This window comes from Dendrobates tinctorius, unplaced genomic scaffold, assembly GCF_039654945.1.
Source record: "Dendrobates tinctorius isolate UK_male_01 unplaced genomic scaffold, ASM3965494v1 ptg000032l, whole genome shotgun sequence".
In the NCBI taxonomy this organism is placed as follows: Eukaryota; Metazoa; Chordata; class Amphibia; order Anura; family Dendrobatidae; genus Dendrobates; species Dendrobates tinctorius.
The window spans coordinates 15,449,176-15,466,339 of record NW_027361700.1 but is presented as its reverse complement, the minus strand read 5'-3'; the positions used below and the strand labels follow the sequence as shown (position 1 = coordinate 15,466,339).

The following is a 17,164-nucleotide window of genomic DNA, read 5'->3' as shown; positions in this document are numbered from 1 at the left end:
CTGATCTCAATTCCAGCCAATTCTGCGTTGAAAAAGTCAAATGGTGCTCCTTCCCTTCCAAGCTCTGCCATGCGCCCAAACAGTGTTTTACCCCCACATATAGGGTATCAACCTACTCAGGACAAATTGCAAAACAACTTTTGGGGTCCAATTTCTCCTGTTACCCGTAGGAAAATAAAAAATTGGGGGCAAATATATCATTTTTGTGGAAAAAAATGATTTTTTTATTTTCACGCCTGGGCGTTATAAACTTCTGTGAAGCACTTGGGGGTTCAAAGTGCTCACCACACATCTAGATAAGTTCCTTGGGGGGTCTAGTTTCCAAAATGGGGTCACTTGTGGGGAGTTTCAATAGTGTAGGTACATCAGGGGCTCTCCAAACGCACATGACATCCGCAGACCATTCCATCAAAGTCTGCATTCCAAAACGTCACTACTTCCCTTCCGAGCCCCGACGTGTGCCCATACAGTAGTTTTCTCCCACATATGGGGTATCAGCATACTCAGGACAAATTGGACAACAACTTTTGGGGTCCATTTTCTCCTGATACCCTTGGGAAAATAAAAAAATTTGGGACTGAATGATCATGTTTGTGGAAAAAATACGATTTTTTTATTTTCATGCCCGGGCATTATAAACTTCTGTGAAGCCCTTGGGGGTGCAAAGTGCTCACCACACATGTAGATAAGTTCCTTAGGGGGTCTAGTTTCCAAAATGGGGTCACTTGTGGGGGGTTTCCACTGTTTAGGTACATCAGGGGCTCTCCAAAAGCAACATGACACCCGCAGACCATTCCATCAAAGTCTGCATTCCAAAACCTCACTACTTCCCTTCCGAGCCCCGACGTGTGCCCATACAGTAGTTTTCTCTCACATATGGGGTATCAGCATACTCAGGACAAATTGGACAACAACTTTTAGGGTCCAATTTCTCCTGTTACCCTTGGGAAAATAAAAAAAAAATTGGGGACTAAAAGATCATGTTTGTTGAAAAAATACAATTTTTTTATTTTCACGCCCGGCATTATAAACTTCTGTGAAGCCCTGGAGGGGTCAAAGTGCTCACCACACATCTTTTGAGTTTTGTGTGAAATGATCAATGTTTTGCTTTTTGCTTCATTCTCTTTTGTGTTTTTTCATTTAAGACAAATTAAATGAAGATAATACCAAAGAATTTGAGTTTGCAATCATTTTCAGGAAGAAACTGAGTATTATCTGACAGAATTGCAGGGGTGTCAATACTTTTGGCCACAACTGTAGACCCCTCAAAGTGGCTTCAAATGTGATGTGGTCCGTAAAAATAAAATGGCGTTGCAAAAATAAGAAATCGCTGGTCAACTTTTAACCCTTATAACTTCCTAACAAAAAAAAATTTTGGTTCCCAAATTGTGCTGATGTAAAGTAAACATGTGGGAAATGTTACTTATCAAGTTTTTTGTGTGCCGTATCTCTGTGATTTAGGGGCATAAAAGTTGGAAAATTGCGAAATTCTCAAAATTTTTGCCAAATTTCCGGGTTTTTTTTTCACAAATAAACGCAAGTTATTTGAATGAAATTTTACCACTAACATGAAGTACAATATGTCACGAGAAAACAATGTCAGAATCACCGGGATCCATGGAAGCGTTCCAGAGTTATTACCTCATAAAGGGACAGTGGTCAGAATTGTAAAAATTGGCCCGGGAGTTAACATGCAAACCACCCTTGGTAGTGAAGGGGTTAAGATTACTTGTTATTATTATGTACACCCCTCCTCACATGTAAAGTGCCATGGAATAAATGGCGCTATAATAATAAATAATAATATGTATACATACAAACTATACAACAAGGAAAAGTAAGAAAAATCGAACATAACCCGGAGTTTGTTTTGGTAGCTGAATATATTCCAGTTTCCGCCCTCACTCCAAAGACGGACTGATTATATCAATTAAATAGAGAAATGTATAATGTATAGTTTTGCAGGAATATACGTTGCTTATTCTAGGTTTTCTATGACTTGCTAGTGAATACGAATATTGCAAATTCCATATCTGAAATTCCTTCATTTCCTGCTCTCCTCCCTTTTGATTTCTTCTATGTCCTAGGAATTCAGAATAGAAAATAGAACAAGTTCTAAAGCCTTGGTTGTTCTATAATGTATATTCTTCCAAGCCTATGTGTATGGCGATCACATACAACTATATACATTTTGTAGCTTATAAAAAAAAAAATCTCTAAATTGTTGGTTTGCTGTAATTTCATTTATTATTAGTATTTGGATATGTTCACCCAGTTTTTTCACATGGACAATTTTTCAGTGTGTTTTTCTATGTAGTTTTCGTGTATACCTATTTTTTTTCATTCTATCAAATGGATGGTCAAGTTTCAAGAATTTTTCCACAATGAGAAGCACATGGTAGAGAAAACAGCACTGTGTGCTCTATAGGCGTGTTCCCCTATTGGAAGCAATATGATGCTTATTAAGAGTATTTGCTAGCAAAATCCTCACCAGAAAGCTCCATGTGAACATACCCTTTATATTCCTAAGATCACATATACTGTATTTCTTTAGCATCTGCTACATGACAAATGGGAGGTTGTTTACAAGCATTTTATTGTAAGTGTAAGTGATATCCACCTGGTTGTCATTGCCTGTCAGGTTGTTATATCATTTACCTAATCATTTCATGTCTTGCTGCCATTACGCTGCAACATGGGATGTTATCCTTCTCTCCTAGTCCTATATGCCATATCTGCAGCAGTAAATCCCATTTCTCTCAGGTTAATACTTTTGTGTCTGATTTTGTTGGCTACACTACAACGAGTGAAGTCACGGGAGTACTGCAGCCTCTCATTCTACCCCACTGCAGATCACTGACATACTGTACATACAATGCCATTAGTCACTTTAAAGGAATCTGTCAGTAGGATCAATCCTCCTAAAACATCTATATGGGCCTGTAGGTCATAGGAAGATGAATAAAATGATACCTTGCTGTTTGCGATCCAATGTTTTATTCCAGAGAAATCCACATTTTTATTAATATGTAAATGAGCTGTTAAGATCTATGGGCCGGACATAGATTTCTCTGAGAATCTGCCTCCAGAGCTTACTTTAAATGAAATGAAGCATTACTAGTGTGAGACATGTAATGACTGACATTCTGCTCTCCTGATTTTTATGTCTCACCCTTTTATTTAAAATAAGCTCTGGGGGCAGATTCACAGAGGAGATCTGTGTCCGTCACAGAGGTCTTAACAGCAGGAAAAGTGGATTTCTCGGGAATAAGGCATTGGATAGCAGATATCAAGGTATCATTGTACAGTCAAATGTTAAAGTTTGGGCACCCCTATTAATGTTAACCTTTTTTCTTTATAACAATTTTGGTTTTTGCAACAGCTATTTCAGCTTCATATATCTAATAACTGATGAACTCAGTTATATTTCTGGATTCAAATGAGGTTTATTGTACTAACAGAAAATGTGCAATCTGCATTTAAACAAAATTAGACTGGTGCAAAAGTATGGGCACCCTTATCATTTTCTTGATTTGAACACTCCTAACTAATTTTTACTGACTTCCTGAAGCACTAAATTGGTTTTGTAACCTCATTGAGCTTTGAACTTCATAGCCAGGTGTATCAAATCATGAGAAAAGGTATTTAAGGTGGCCACTTGCAAGTAGTTCTCCTATTTGATTCTCCTATGAAGAGTGGCATCATGGGCTCCTCAAAACAACTCTCAAATGATCTGAAAACAAAGATTATTCAACATAGCTTTTCAGGGGAAGGATACAAAAAGTTGTCTCAGAGATTTAACCTGTCAGTTTCCACTGTGAGGAACATAGTAAGGAAATGGAAGAACACAGGTACAGTTCTTGTTAAGCCCAGAAGTGGCAGGCCAAGAAAAATATCAGAAAGGCAGAGAAGAAGAATGTTGAGAACAGTCAAGGACAATCCACAGACCACCTCCAAAGACCTGCAGCATCATCTTGCTGCAGATGGTGTCACTGTGCATCGGTCAAAAATACAGCGCACTTTGCACAAGGAGAAGCTGTATGGGAGAGTGATGCGAAAGAAGCCGTTTCTGGAAGCACGCCACAAACAGAGTCGCCTGAGGTATGCAAAAGCACATTTGGACAAGCCAGTTACATTTTGGAAGAAGGTCCTGTGGACTGATGAAACAAAGATTGAGTTGTTTGGTCATACAAAAAGGCGTTATGCATGTAGGCTAAAAAACACAGCATTCCAAGAAAAACACTTGCTACCCACAGTAAAATTTGGTGGAGGTTCCATCATGCTTAGGGGCTGTGTGGCCAATGCCGGCACCGGGAATCTTGTTAAAGTTGAGGGTCGCATGGATTCAACTCTGTGTCAGCAGATTCTTGACAATAATGTGCAAGAATCAGTGACGAAGTTGAAGTTACGCAGGGGATGGATATTTCAGCAAGACAATGATCCAAAACACCTCCCCAAATCTACTCAGCCATTCATGCAGAGGAACAATTACAATGTTCTGGAATGGCCATCCCAGTCCCCAGACCTGAATATCATTGAACATCTGTGGGATGATTTGAAGCGGGTTGTCCATGCTCGGCGACCATCAAACTTAACTGAACTGGAATTGTTTTGTAAACAGGAATGGTCACAAATACCTTCATCCAGGATCCAGGAACTCATTAATAGCTACAGGAAGTGACTAGAGGCTGTTATTTTTGCAAAAAGAGGATCTACAAAATATTAATGTCACTTTTATGTTGAGGTGCCCATACTTTTGCACCGGTCAAATTTTGTTAAAATGCAGCTTGCCCATTTTCTGTTAGTACAATAAACCTCATTTGAATCCAGAAATATAACTGAGTCCATCAATTATTAGATATATGAAACTGAAATAGCTGTTGCAAAAACCAAAATTGTTATAAAGAAAAAAGGTTAACATTAATAGGGGTGCCCAAACTTTAACATATGACTGTATTCAGCTTCCTATGACCCGGGTACATGCCCATATTAACAGGTTAGGAGGGTTGATCATACGAGGTGATAATTAGGGCTCTCTTATGTCTATATCTGGGCAACCTTTTTCACGGATAATAGTTATGTCTTAATTACAATGAACATATAGGCAGCAATTTATGTGAGAATGTGATATTTTCGAGCAGTCAACGTGACGATTGTCGCAGATCCTCTTCATGACTAATGTACCGTACCCTGTGTCATGTCTTAACTCCCTCCTTCTTACTCCTAGTATCCAATTATCACTGAATTTGGGGATGAACAGAACTTTTCACCCTATGATGCTAAAGAAGAATCTCTGCTTCGCAACGATATTTCCCAACCAGAGGTGAGTGGGGAAAATTCTTCAGCTTCGCTTGGCACAGCACCCACCTTTCTTCATAGCTATATGTATGTATATATATCCCTGCTGGCACTGCTACCCCGATGACTCATGCGTATATAAAATCTCATTCCACCCCCTCTCTCCTTTCTAGAGTAACTACTTATAGTAATAATGACACACTGCGTAAATGGCAGCGTACTCCCACCTCTTTCACACTCTCCTAGGGGTGATTCTCAAGAGGAAAACAGAACAATATGGCAGTGACATATTACACAATAATGGCATTAGATGATGGCACTTTGAGTCCTAAAAACACTATAGTAAGGTAACAAACAATAGGAGGTATGTACATTGGAATGAATATAATATATGAGCTGTGGCAGTTCCTTTGTAAACCAAAAGATATATCGTTATCTAACCATTTCGGGCATTACTGGTTACAAAAAATATATATATATATATATATATTGCTGTAGTGGTTATGTGAGGACATGTCTTATGTATCAGATTTACTTTGGATTGGTCACTTTGACAATCCAGATCCTGGCATCACCACAATCTACAGACAAAACAGCTCCTGCTCGAAAAAAAAAGCAGTCTTATATGGTCAATGTACACAGAAAATGTCCAGTTAACCCTGTAAAAAACTATTTTTTGTTAAAGGGAATCTGTCACCTATTTTTTCGTATATAAGATGCGGCCACCGTCATCAGGGGCTTATCTACAGCATTCTGTAATGCTGTAGATAAGTCCCCGATGTAATAATAATAATAATTTTTATTTACGGTATATAGCGCCAACATATTCCGCAGCACTTTACAATTAAGCGGGGACATGTACAGACAATAAATTCAATACAAGTTAAGACAATTCAAACAGTGACATTAGGAGTGAGGTCCCTGCTCGCAAGCTTACAATCTACAAGGAAATGGGGGGACACAGTAGGTGAGAAATGCTTGTTAATTCAGGTCTGGCAATTATAATAGGGATTTTCATATAAAGCTGCATGATCCGGTCATCAGCCCGTGTGTTTAAGTGCAATAGACAAGTATCAAGTGCAGTTATCATGTGCATGAAGGGTGTGGAGACAGGTGAATAGTAGGGTGCAGATTCAAAATAATATTTGGAAGGAGGGAACAGGGCAAAGTTAGCTTGCTGAGTAGTTGATGTGGTAGGCTTGTTTGAAGAGATGGGTTTTCAAAGCGCGCTTGAATAGGTCAGGGCTAGGTATCAGTCTGATCGTCTGGGGAAGTGCATTCCAGAGAGCTGGAGCAGCACGAGAGAAGTCTTGGAGACGGAGGTGCGAGGTTCGGATTACGGGGGATGTTAGTCTTAGGTCATTTGTAGAACGGAGGGCACGTGTAGGGCGATAGACAGAGATGAGAGAGGAGATATAAGGCGGTGCAGAACAGTGGAGAGCTTTGTGGGTGAGAGAGATGAGTTTATACTGGACCCTGTAGCGAATAGGTAGCCAGTGTAATGATTGGCACAAGATGGAGGCATCGGTGAAGCGGCTGGACAGAAATATGACCCTGGCTGCCGCATTCAAGATGGATTGGAGAGGAGAAAGTTTGGTAAGAGGGAGACCGATCAGAAGAGAGTTGCAGTAGTCCAGACGAGAATGAATAAGAGCGACAGTAAGAGTCTTAGCAGTTTCAAAGGTGAGAAAAGGTCGGATTCTGGAGATGTTTTTAAGATGCAGGTGACAAGAGCGACTGAGTGATCGGATGTACGGAGTAAAGGAAAGTTCAGTGTCGAATATGACCCCAAGACAGCGGGCATGCTGCTTGGGAGTTATGGTTGAACCCTCCAGGGTTATTTCGATGTTAGGTAGAGTGAGGTTAGTAGAGGGGAGAAACACAAGAAGTTCAGTAACCTGATGTAACCTGAAAAAGAAGAAAAACGAGTTATATTATACTTACCCAGGGGCAATCCGGGTCCAATGGGTGTCGTGGTCAGGGTCCGGCACCTCCCATCTTCTAGCGATGGCGTCCTCTTTTTTGCTTCCTGTCGCGGCTCCGGCGCAGGGGCACTGCTCTGCCCTGTTGAGGGCAGAGCAGAGTACTGCAGTGCGCAGGTACCGGGAATGGTCAGAGAGGTCCAGCTCCTGCCCACTCCAGTACTCTGCTCTGCCCTCAACAGGGCAGAGCAGTGCCCCTGCGCAGGAGCTGCGATGGGAAGCAAAGAAGAGGACGTTATCGCTAGAAGATGGGAGGCGCCGGACCAGACCGCGACACCCATCGGACCGGATCCGGACCGCCTCTGGGTGAGTATAATCTAACTCGTTTTTCTGCTCATTCAAGTTACATCGGGGGCTTATCTACAGCATTACAGAATGCTGCAGATAAGCCTCTGATGGCGGTGGCCGCATTTTATATGCGAAAATATAGGTGACAGATTCCCTTTAAAGAACGGAAATGTAAAACATTTCTGCCACAATACTTTTCAAATAGCCATGTTTTACAGTGCCTAACAATGCTATCATACAGTATCAAATAATAGTACCATACAAATGCCACATATTGCAATACACTATCAATAACTTTGCTGCTTGGAGCTCTAACGTTACAGTACAGTGGGTACAAGGATGGGTTGTAGAAGGGCAATTGCACCAACAGATTACTAACCAAACCTTTCTATCTGTGCCAGTGCCAGAATAGATTTTTGTTACAATTATTGTACGTGGAAAGTCTTTTATTCTGATTTTATCAAAATTAGACAAATAAAAGTGTTGTGTAGGAATTTAAAAACATAGTTGATTTCTTCCATGGATGCCTAAAGCTAAATTTCTACTTTCATGTTTAAAGCAAGTGTCTAATTTAAAGGTTCTACATTGTGTGCAGAATTATTACACAATGAGTATTTTGACCATATAACCATTTTTATACAGATTTTCCAACTCCAAGCCGTAAAGCATATCAGATGATGTGCATTTGTGTAATGAGGAGGGGGATATATGATACAACAGCCGCTATCAAGGTGTGCAGAATTATTAGGCAGCTACTTTTCCTGAAGCTAAATGGGTAAAAAAAAAAAGAGATTTAACTGATTCTGAAAAGTAAAAATGTATTAAGTCTTACAGACGTATGAGCAGTATTGAGATTGCTAAAATATTGGGTCATGATCTCAGAACCATCAAACGTTTTGTTGCAAATAGTCAACAGGGTCCCAAAAACAGCGGCTTGAGAAAAAAAAAAGCACATTAACTGCAAAAGATTTTAGAAGAATCAATCGTGAAGTGCCCAGGAATGCAATACAATGCAGTGCAGTCATATTCCAGAACTGCAACCTCCCTGAAGGCCCAAAAGTAATAATTTTTTTTTTTTCTATAGCGCCAACATATTCTGAGACTTATACAGACAATAGACATTACAGAATAACACATAATTCAACAGATAACAAGAGGAGTGAGGGCCCTGTTCACAAGCTTACAATGGCAAGGTGTTCAGTGCCCAGAGACATGGCCAAAGTAAGGAAGGCTGAAATCGAACCACCACTGAACAAGATACATAATTGGAAACGTGAACAATAAGGCTCTGTGCACACGGTGCGGTTTCTACTGCGGATCCGCAGTGGATTTTCCACTGCGGATCTGCAGCAGAACTGCAGGTGATGTACAGTACCATTATAGGCTATGAAAAAAAAAAAAAAAGGCTGTGCACATGCTGCGGATTTTTCCGTGCGGAAAAAAAAAAGCAGCATGTGACTTCTTATGTGCGGTTTTGCTGCAGTTTTCCAACTGCTCCATTCTACAAATCCACAGGTGGAAAACCGCACAAAAACGGCAGTAAAACCGCAAAAATAAGGAAGAAATCCGCAGGAAAAATGCAGGTCATTTGACCTGCGGATTTAGTAAAATCCGCACAGAAAAATCCGCAGGAGGATCCACAGTGTGCACAGTGTGCACATAGCCTAAAGGCAAGAAAGGAATGCTGTGTGGTAGTGAGGGTATACGTGATATTTAGTGAATTTACAATGTAAAATCATATGAAAGTAAAAAATCCCTGCTACCAAGAAACCCAACCTGAGTGATAGTGCGTGGACAGTCGGAAAATACGAAACAAAAAAGAGAAGCGCGCACAAAACCGATCATAGAGTCCAAAATAGCAATCAATTTATTTATTACAAAATTCGGGTAAGAACAAATTCAGGTAAAAAATAAACAAGACAAATCGCAATGAATAGAGTTTACAATTATACAAAAAGGGACGCACACCCAGAGATGTGATAATACAAACAGAGCTGGGTGATAAATGACATAAAAGTGTATATGGTATAAAGGTCAGATAAAATTAACATATACACTCACAAAAATCAATGGGTTAAATCTTGCGAATTATTGATTATATAACAATGAATAATTCAATAAAAGTGCTAGTGCAGTGTATCTAAAAGGGTTACAATAGCAGCAAAAACAATGGTTGTCAGTGTATACCAAATAATGGTCAAAACATAAAACAGCAGCACAAAGTGAATGTGTGTAACAAAAGTGTTACCTCAATAAGATTAAGAGGTATGGGTATATACCGTATAGTCGTCAGAACAGCAAAAAGTAACAATGAAAAGTGTGGTGGAAAGAGCAGAAGATCATGTGAAAGTAGAAATAATTAATCCAAGGTGGGAAATAACTCAGAATGATAATGCAGATCTCTGGCTCCTGGATGGTGTCCACCCCAACGCGCGTTTCGGCACGCTGCCTTCGTCACCCCCTGAATTTTGTAATAAATGAATTGATTGCTATTTTGAACTGTATGGCCGGTTTCGTGCTCGCTTCTCTTTTTTATATTTTGAAACGTCAAAACTGGGCCAAGAAATATCTGAATGCAGATTTTTCAAAGGTTTTATGGACTGATGAGATGAGTGCAGTTTTGTAATAGTCTGATGGCCCCCGATGCAATATTTGGACAATAAATTATATACAGCTCTGGCAAAAATTAAGAGACCACTGCACAGTTTTATAAAATACAGCTTCTCTACATGCCTGTCAGCCATTCCATTCCAGTGTCAGTTGAATTCCAATTCTACTTAATGTGCTTCTGATTAGGTGACCACCTGAACCAAATCTTATTTAATGAAGGAAAGTATAAAAATGCCTGCTGTGGTGTTCACAATCCTCTTGCAATAGGACACGCTGGATGGCTAAACAAGTGCTAGTAATATCCCAAAATTAATAGGAATGAAAAAATAACCATGCCAAAGGAGTTGAAAAGAAAATTCTTGAGTTAGGAAAAGAAGGGCTCAATTCTGGCTTTACTAACAGAGGGATACAGTGAGCGTCATGTTGCCTCCATCCTTAAAATTTCTAAGACGGCAGTCCATTACAACAAGGTCAAGCAGCAGACATTGGGGACAACAAAGCTACAGACCGGCAGAGGGCGAAAATGACTCTCCACTGACCGGGATGACCGTCATCTAATTCGAATGTCACTCAGCAACCACAGGATGACATCAAGTGACCTACAAAAGGAATTGCAAATGGCAGCTGGAGTGAAGTGCACGGCAAGAACAGTTCGTAACTGGCTCCTTGAGGCAGGGCTCAAGCCATGTAAAGCTAGAAAAAAGCCTTTCATCAATGAGAAGCAAAGGAGAGTCAGGCTGAAGTTTGCCAAAGACCATAAGGATTGGACCTTAGAGGACTGAAGTAAGGTAATCTCTGACGAGTCTAATTTTCAGCTTTGCCCTACACCTGGTCGTCTAATGGTTAGACGGAGGCCTGGAGAGGCATACAAGCCACATTGTCTTGCACCCAATGTGAAATTTGGTGGAGGATCAGTGATGATCTGGGGAATTGTGCATTTTTATCTTTGCGAAGGATGTATGAATCAAGCCGGATACAAGGTTATCCTGGAAAAACAGTTGATTCCTTCTACTCAGGCAGTATTCCCCAACTCTGAGGACTGTTTTTTCCAGCAGGACAATGCACCATGCCACACAGCTAGGTCAATCAATGTGTGGATGAAGGACCACCACATCAAATCCTTGTCATGGCCAGCCCAATCTCCAGACCTGAACCCATTGAAAACCTCTTCAATGTAATCAAGAGGAAGATGGATAGTCACAAGCCATCAAAGAAGAACTGCTTACATTTTTGTAACAGGAGTGGCATAAGGTCACCCAAAAGCAGTGTGAAAGACTGGTGGAAAGCATGCCAACACGCATGAAAGCTGTCATTAAAAATCATGGTTATTCCACAAAATATTGATTTCTGAACTCTTCCTGAGTTAAAACATTAGTATTGTTGTTTCTAAATGATTACGAACTTGTTTTCTTAGGCTGGTTTCAGGTTTGTGTTCAGGAGGGCTGCGGATGGTAGCCTACTTTTCTCTTTTCTTCCTCCATGAAGCTCTGCCTACGCTCCGCCTACTTCTGTATGCGTCCTGCGTTTCCTTGCGTACCTATCTTTAACATTGGGTTGATTTGACATGTGCGGCGACTGCACAAAAATACAAAATTTTGCGTTTCCGTGCGGTAGTCGCACACGTCAAATCGCCGCATGCGGATGCATCCGCATACAACGCATGTCCCTGCATACCCAAAGTGAAAGATAGGAACGCAGGACGCATACAAAAGTAGGCGGAGCGTAGGCGGAGCTTCACGTAGGAAGAAAGGAAGAAGTAGGCTGCCATTCACAGCCCTCCTGAATGCAAATCTGAAACCAGCCTAAGTAAACAAGTTCATTATTAGTTAGCATTATTTAAGGTCTACAAGCACTGCATTTTTTTTGTTCTTTTGACCGTTTCTCATTTTCTGAAAATAAATACAAAATTTAGTGCTTGGAAATTCTTAGACATGTGGTCAGTAGTTTATAGAATAAAAGAGCAATTTAGATTTTGCTCAAAAATATACCTATAAAGAGAAAAATCAGACAAACTGAAAATTTTGCAGTGGTCTCTTAATTTTTGCCAGAGCTGTATATTGTAGTGCAGCACTTACTGCATGTGTTAGGGGACACTTGCTTGGCAACAGGATGAAGGCACACAGGAACGATTTCTCACTGAAACAGTTCATGCGGTTTATTTTGACTCAGCATAAACCACTGTAGGCCATGTTGCACATCACAGACCTAACACATAGTCCATAGCACTTCATAGTACATGGCTTTAAGTCGCAGTCACGAAACACGCCGGACTTCACTTTGTCCAGTTACCGTGGGTGACCACATGCAGCGCCAATGTTTCTTTCACAGTTTTACTCCATGACACACAACATTAGATTGCAGTCTCTAAACACGCTGGACCTCACTTCATCCAGTTAACGTGGATGACTGCACAGTTCATTAACTGACCCTTGTTAGTGCAGTGCACACAGTCCCCCATACACTGGGTTACCTTCCAGGGGCTCCACTCCACAAGCTAACTCCTTGTCAGTCCTAGGTTCCCGGGAAAGCTGCCTTACTAGGATCACTGTCATGTACGATGACTTGCTCAGCAAGGTCCCACCCGAATAGTTCCAGACCCTTAGAAGGTCGGTAGCTTCCCCAACACAGCGGTCTCAGGCTCTGCAGGTACCTGGTCTCAGACTGTGCTCTTCAGAAATCCAGTCCACTCGCAGGACCTTCCAACACAGAGACCATCCAGGTCCATGGCCTCACCATGTGCACTTCAGGAATCCGGTCCACTCACAGGACCTTGCAACACAGAGACCATCCTCTTTCAGGACCTTACAATACCGATCATGTGACCAAGCCACAGTCACATTATGCAGCTGAAAAACCACCCTCATAGGTGGGATCTGTGTGTGGTTAGCCAGTCCCGCCCAGCTAACCCTGTAAGCCCCCTTAGTATAAACAAAAACAAGGCTCGTGGAACTACAAGTCCCAGAGCAACATTTCAAGCTTACAGCGCAGAGTACCTCCTCCTCTGAGACACATACCGGCCATTCACAACAATGCTGGTCACTGTCTCACAGAATATACGCCCTCCATCCTGGTATATATATCCTATATATATATGTGTGTGTATATATATATATATATATATATATATATATATATATATATATATACTGGGTCTCATCCTGCTATATATACACTCACTGGCCACTTTATTAGGTACACCTGTCCAACTGTGTGTTAAGACTTAATTTCTAATCAGCCAATCACATGGCGGCAACTCAGTGCATTTAGGCATGTAGACATGGTCAAGACAATCTCCTGCAGTTCAAACCGAGCATCAGTATGGGGAAGAAAGGTGATTTGAGTGCCTTTGAACGTGGCATGATTGTTGGTGCCAGAAGGGCTGGTCTGAGAATTTCAGAAACTGCTGATCTACTGGGATTTTCACGCACAACCATCTCTAGGGTTTACAGAGAATGGTCCGAAAAAGAAAAAAAATCCAGTGAGCGGCAGTTCTGTGGCCGGAAATGCCTTGTTGATGCCAGAGGTCAGAGGAGAATGGGCAGACTGGTTCGAGCTGATAGAAAGGCAACAGTGACTCAAATTGCCACCCGTTACAACCAAGGTAGGCAGAAGAGCATCTCTGAACGCACAGTGCGTCGAACTTTGAGGCAGATGGGCTACACCAGCAGAAGACCACACTGGGTACCACTCCTCTCAGCTAAGAACAGGAAACTGAGGCTACAATTTGCACAAGCTCATCGAAATTGGACAGTAGAAGATTGGAAAAACGTTGCCTGGTCTGATGAGTCTCGATTTCTGCTGCGACATTCGGATGGTAGGGTCAGAATTTGGCGTAAACAACATGAAAGCATGGATCCATCCTGCCTTGTATCAACGGTTCAGGCTGGTGGTGGTGGTGTCATGGTGTGGGGAATTTTTTCTGGGCACTCTTTGGGCCCCTTGGTACCAATTGAGCATCGTTGCAACGCCACAGCCTACCTGAGTATTGTTGCTGACCATGTCCATCCCTTTATGACCACAATGTACCCAACATCTGATGGCTACTTTCAGCAGGATAATGCGCCATGTCATAAAGCTCGAATCATCTCAGATTGGTTTCTTGAACATGACAATGAGTTCACTGTACTCAAATGGCCTCCTCAGTCACCAGATCTCAATCCAATAGAGCATCTTTGGGATGTGGTGGAACGGGAGATTCGCATCAGGGATGTGCAGCCGACAAATCTGCGCCAACTGTGTGATGCCATCATGTCAATATGGTCCAAAATCTCTGAGGAATGCTTCCAGCACCTTGTTGAATCTCTGCCACGAAGAATTGAGGCAGTTCTGAAGGCAAAAGGGGGTCCAACCCCTTACTAGCATGGTGTACCTAATAAAGTGGCCAGTGAGTGTATATATATATATATATTCCGCATCCTGGTATACCGTATGTCCATTATCCTGGGTCCAATCCTGATATATATATATATATATATCTCCCCCATCCTGGTATATGTCCCGTTCTGCCGCTATTCTTTACTGTATAGAATAACATAAACCATTATACTCACCAGCGACGTACAAATAAGTCATGGGGCCTCATAGCAGAAGTATAATGCACTACCCATAGTCGTCCATGTAATCTACTGCACAGCCCAAAGTCACCCATAATAATAATAATAATCTTTATTTATATAGTGCCAACATATTCCGCAGTGCTTTACAGTTTAACAGTTTCAAAACACAAGTCATAAGTAACAACGTTAACAATACAATAATTAAAGCAAAATAAGACGACCCTGCTCGTGAGAGCTTACAATCTACAATGAGGTGGGGGAGATACAAAGTACAGGTGTGTATTTACGGTTGTGTATTTACAATGAAGGTCCAGCCATCTTGAGGGAGTGAAGGATGGATGGAGATAGTGAATGGGCTACACACGCACACTAAAGCTGGAGTCACACATAGCAACTTACCAGCAATCCCGACAACGATATCAACGTGTCAGGATCGCTGGTAAGTCGCTATGTGATCGCTGGTGAGCTGTCACACAGACAGCTTCACCAGCGATCAGCACGCCGACGCCGAGGTGAGGAACGAGCCCGGGAGCAGCGGACAAGTGTACCTGCTGTTCCAGTCCTCCACCAGCAGAGGGCGCGCCTGCATCCCCGGCCTCTCCTGGCGGCGTCCTGCTGCCTCCTGGTCCCCAGCGTGCGGCGGCAGGTACACATTCCACGGGCTCCTGGTCCCCAGCGTGAGGCGGCGGCACCTGTAACTCGCTGGTAACTAACGTACACATCGGGTATCCAAGGGACGCGCGTCCCTTGGATACCTGATGTGTACGTTAGTTACCAGCTGATCGCTGGTCTCCCGCCTGTCACACGCAGCGATGTGTTCTGGCCAGCGGGAGATCAGCGACGAAAAAAATGTCCAGAGGTTTCTTGCAGCGATCAGCGATACCGGCAGGGGAGCTGGTCGCTGATCGCTATCACACACAGCGATCTCGCTAGCGAGATCGTTATGTGTGACAGGGCCCTTACACATAGAATGACTTTGATTAGTGAACATGATAGGCCGCTCTGAACAAATGTGTTTTGAGGAAGCGCCTAAAACTATGCAAATTGTGGTTAGTTCTAATTTCTTGGGGTAGAGCATTCCAGAGGATAGGAGCAGCACGGGAGAAGTCTTTGAGTCGGGAGTGGGAGGTACGGATTAGTGCAGAGGTTAGTTGAAAGTCGTTTGCAGAGCGCAGCGATCGGCTAGGCCGATAGACAGAAATGAGGGAGGAGAAGTAAAGTATAATGCACAGCTCCTAGTCACCCAAAAAGTATAATGCACAGGCGGCAAGGAGGCACAGTAGGGCTGCCTAATGCAGTGGTCCTAAGCGTCTCTCCTGGCGGCAGCATACTGTCGCACCCCCAGACTGGAAGTCAGCAGTGCTCTGGGAGTCAGCAGTGCTCTGATCCGGCTGTCAAGCTGACAGCTGACTCACAGAAGCTGCACCGCGCCAACTCCCATTGTTCACTTGTACTCGCGTCTTTCAGACACGAGTACAGTTGAAGCTCTGACATCAGTGTCAGAGCGACGTCAGCAGCGTGATCAGGTCATGTGATCACGCTGCTGATATCACTCGTTGTTGCGGGGAGCATTTGTGGTAAGTGCTCCACACTAGTGGAGCTGAAGACACCAAAGATGGAGGGGAGATTTAGGCTGTGTGCACACGATGCGTTTTTTTAAGCGTTTCCGCAGCGTTTGAGCCGGCTCAGACGCTGCAGAAACGCTTAAAAGATGCATCAAATTAATTAGCATGCGTTTTTGGCTTTCTGTGCCAATGCATGCGTTTTTAACCGCTCAGGAATCGCTTAGCGGCTAAAAACGCAGCATGCTCATTAATTTCCGCATTGCTGAGCGTTTTTAGCCATCCCCAATGATCCCAGAAATCGCGTGTCAAAAAAACGCGTCAAAAATCGCGCAAAAAACGCGCGGGAAAAAGACGCGCGATTTCTGGGAAGGGGATCCTTTTCCTGAGCGTTTAAAAACGCTAACGTGTGCACATAGCCTCAGTGTAACGGGGCTGGGAGGGTATTTACTGCCTTGGGGGGTATTTACTGTGTGTGGGGTATTCACTGCATGGGAGTGTATTTACTGCGTGTGGGGGTGTACTTACTGTGTGTGGGGGGGTATTTCCAGCCTGGGGGTATTTACTGTATGGGGGGGTATTTACTGTGTGTGGGAGTATTTACTGCATGATGGTGTATTTACTCTGTATTGGGTGTATACTGTGTGGGGGATTATTACTGTGTGTGTGTTTTTATGTGTGGGGGAGGTATTTACTGTGTGGGAGGTGTATTTACTGTGTGTGAGTGGATATTTACTGTGTGTGGGTGTATTTAATGTGTGGGGGAGGTATTTAGTGTGTGAGAGGTGTATTTACTGTGTGTGAGTGGATATTTACCTGGGTTGGGGGAGATTTACGGTAACTGGGTTGGGGGAGACTTACTGTGATG

General features: G+C 42.6%; 1 protein-coding gene across 1 annotated transcript in view; it reads left to right on the top strand.

Moving 5' to 3' along the window:
- Positions 1-17,164, top strand: part of TBKBP1 (TBK1 binding protein 1) — a 134,067-nt gene that overhangs the window by 8,668 nt on the left and 108,235 nt on the right. The window contains exon 2 of the mRNA XM_073572475.1: positions 5,228-5,323. Coding sequence (XP_073428576.1) covers positions 5,228-5,323 — 96 coding nt within the window. The remainder of the gene's footprint in view (positions 1-5,227; positions 5,324-17,164) is intronic.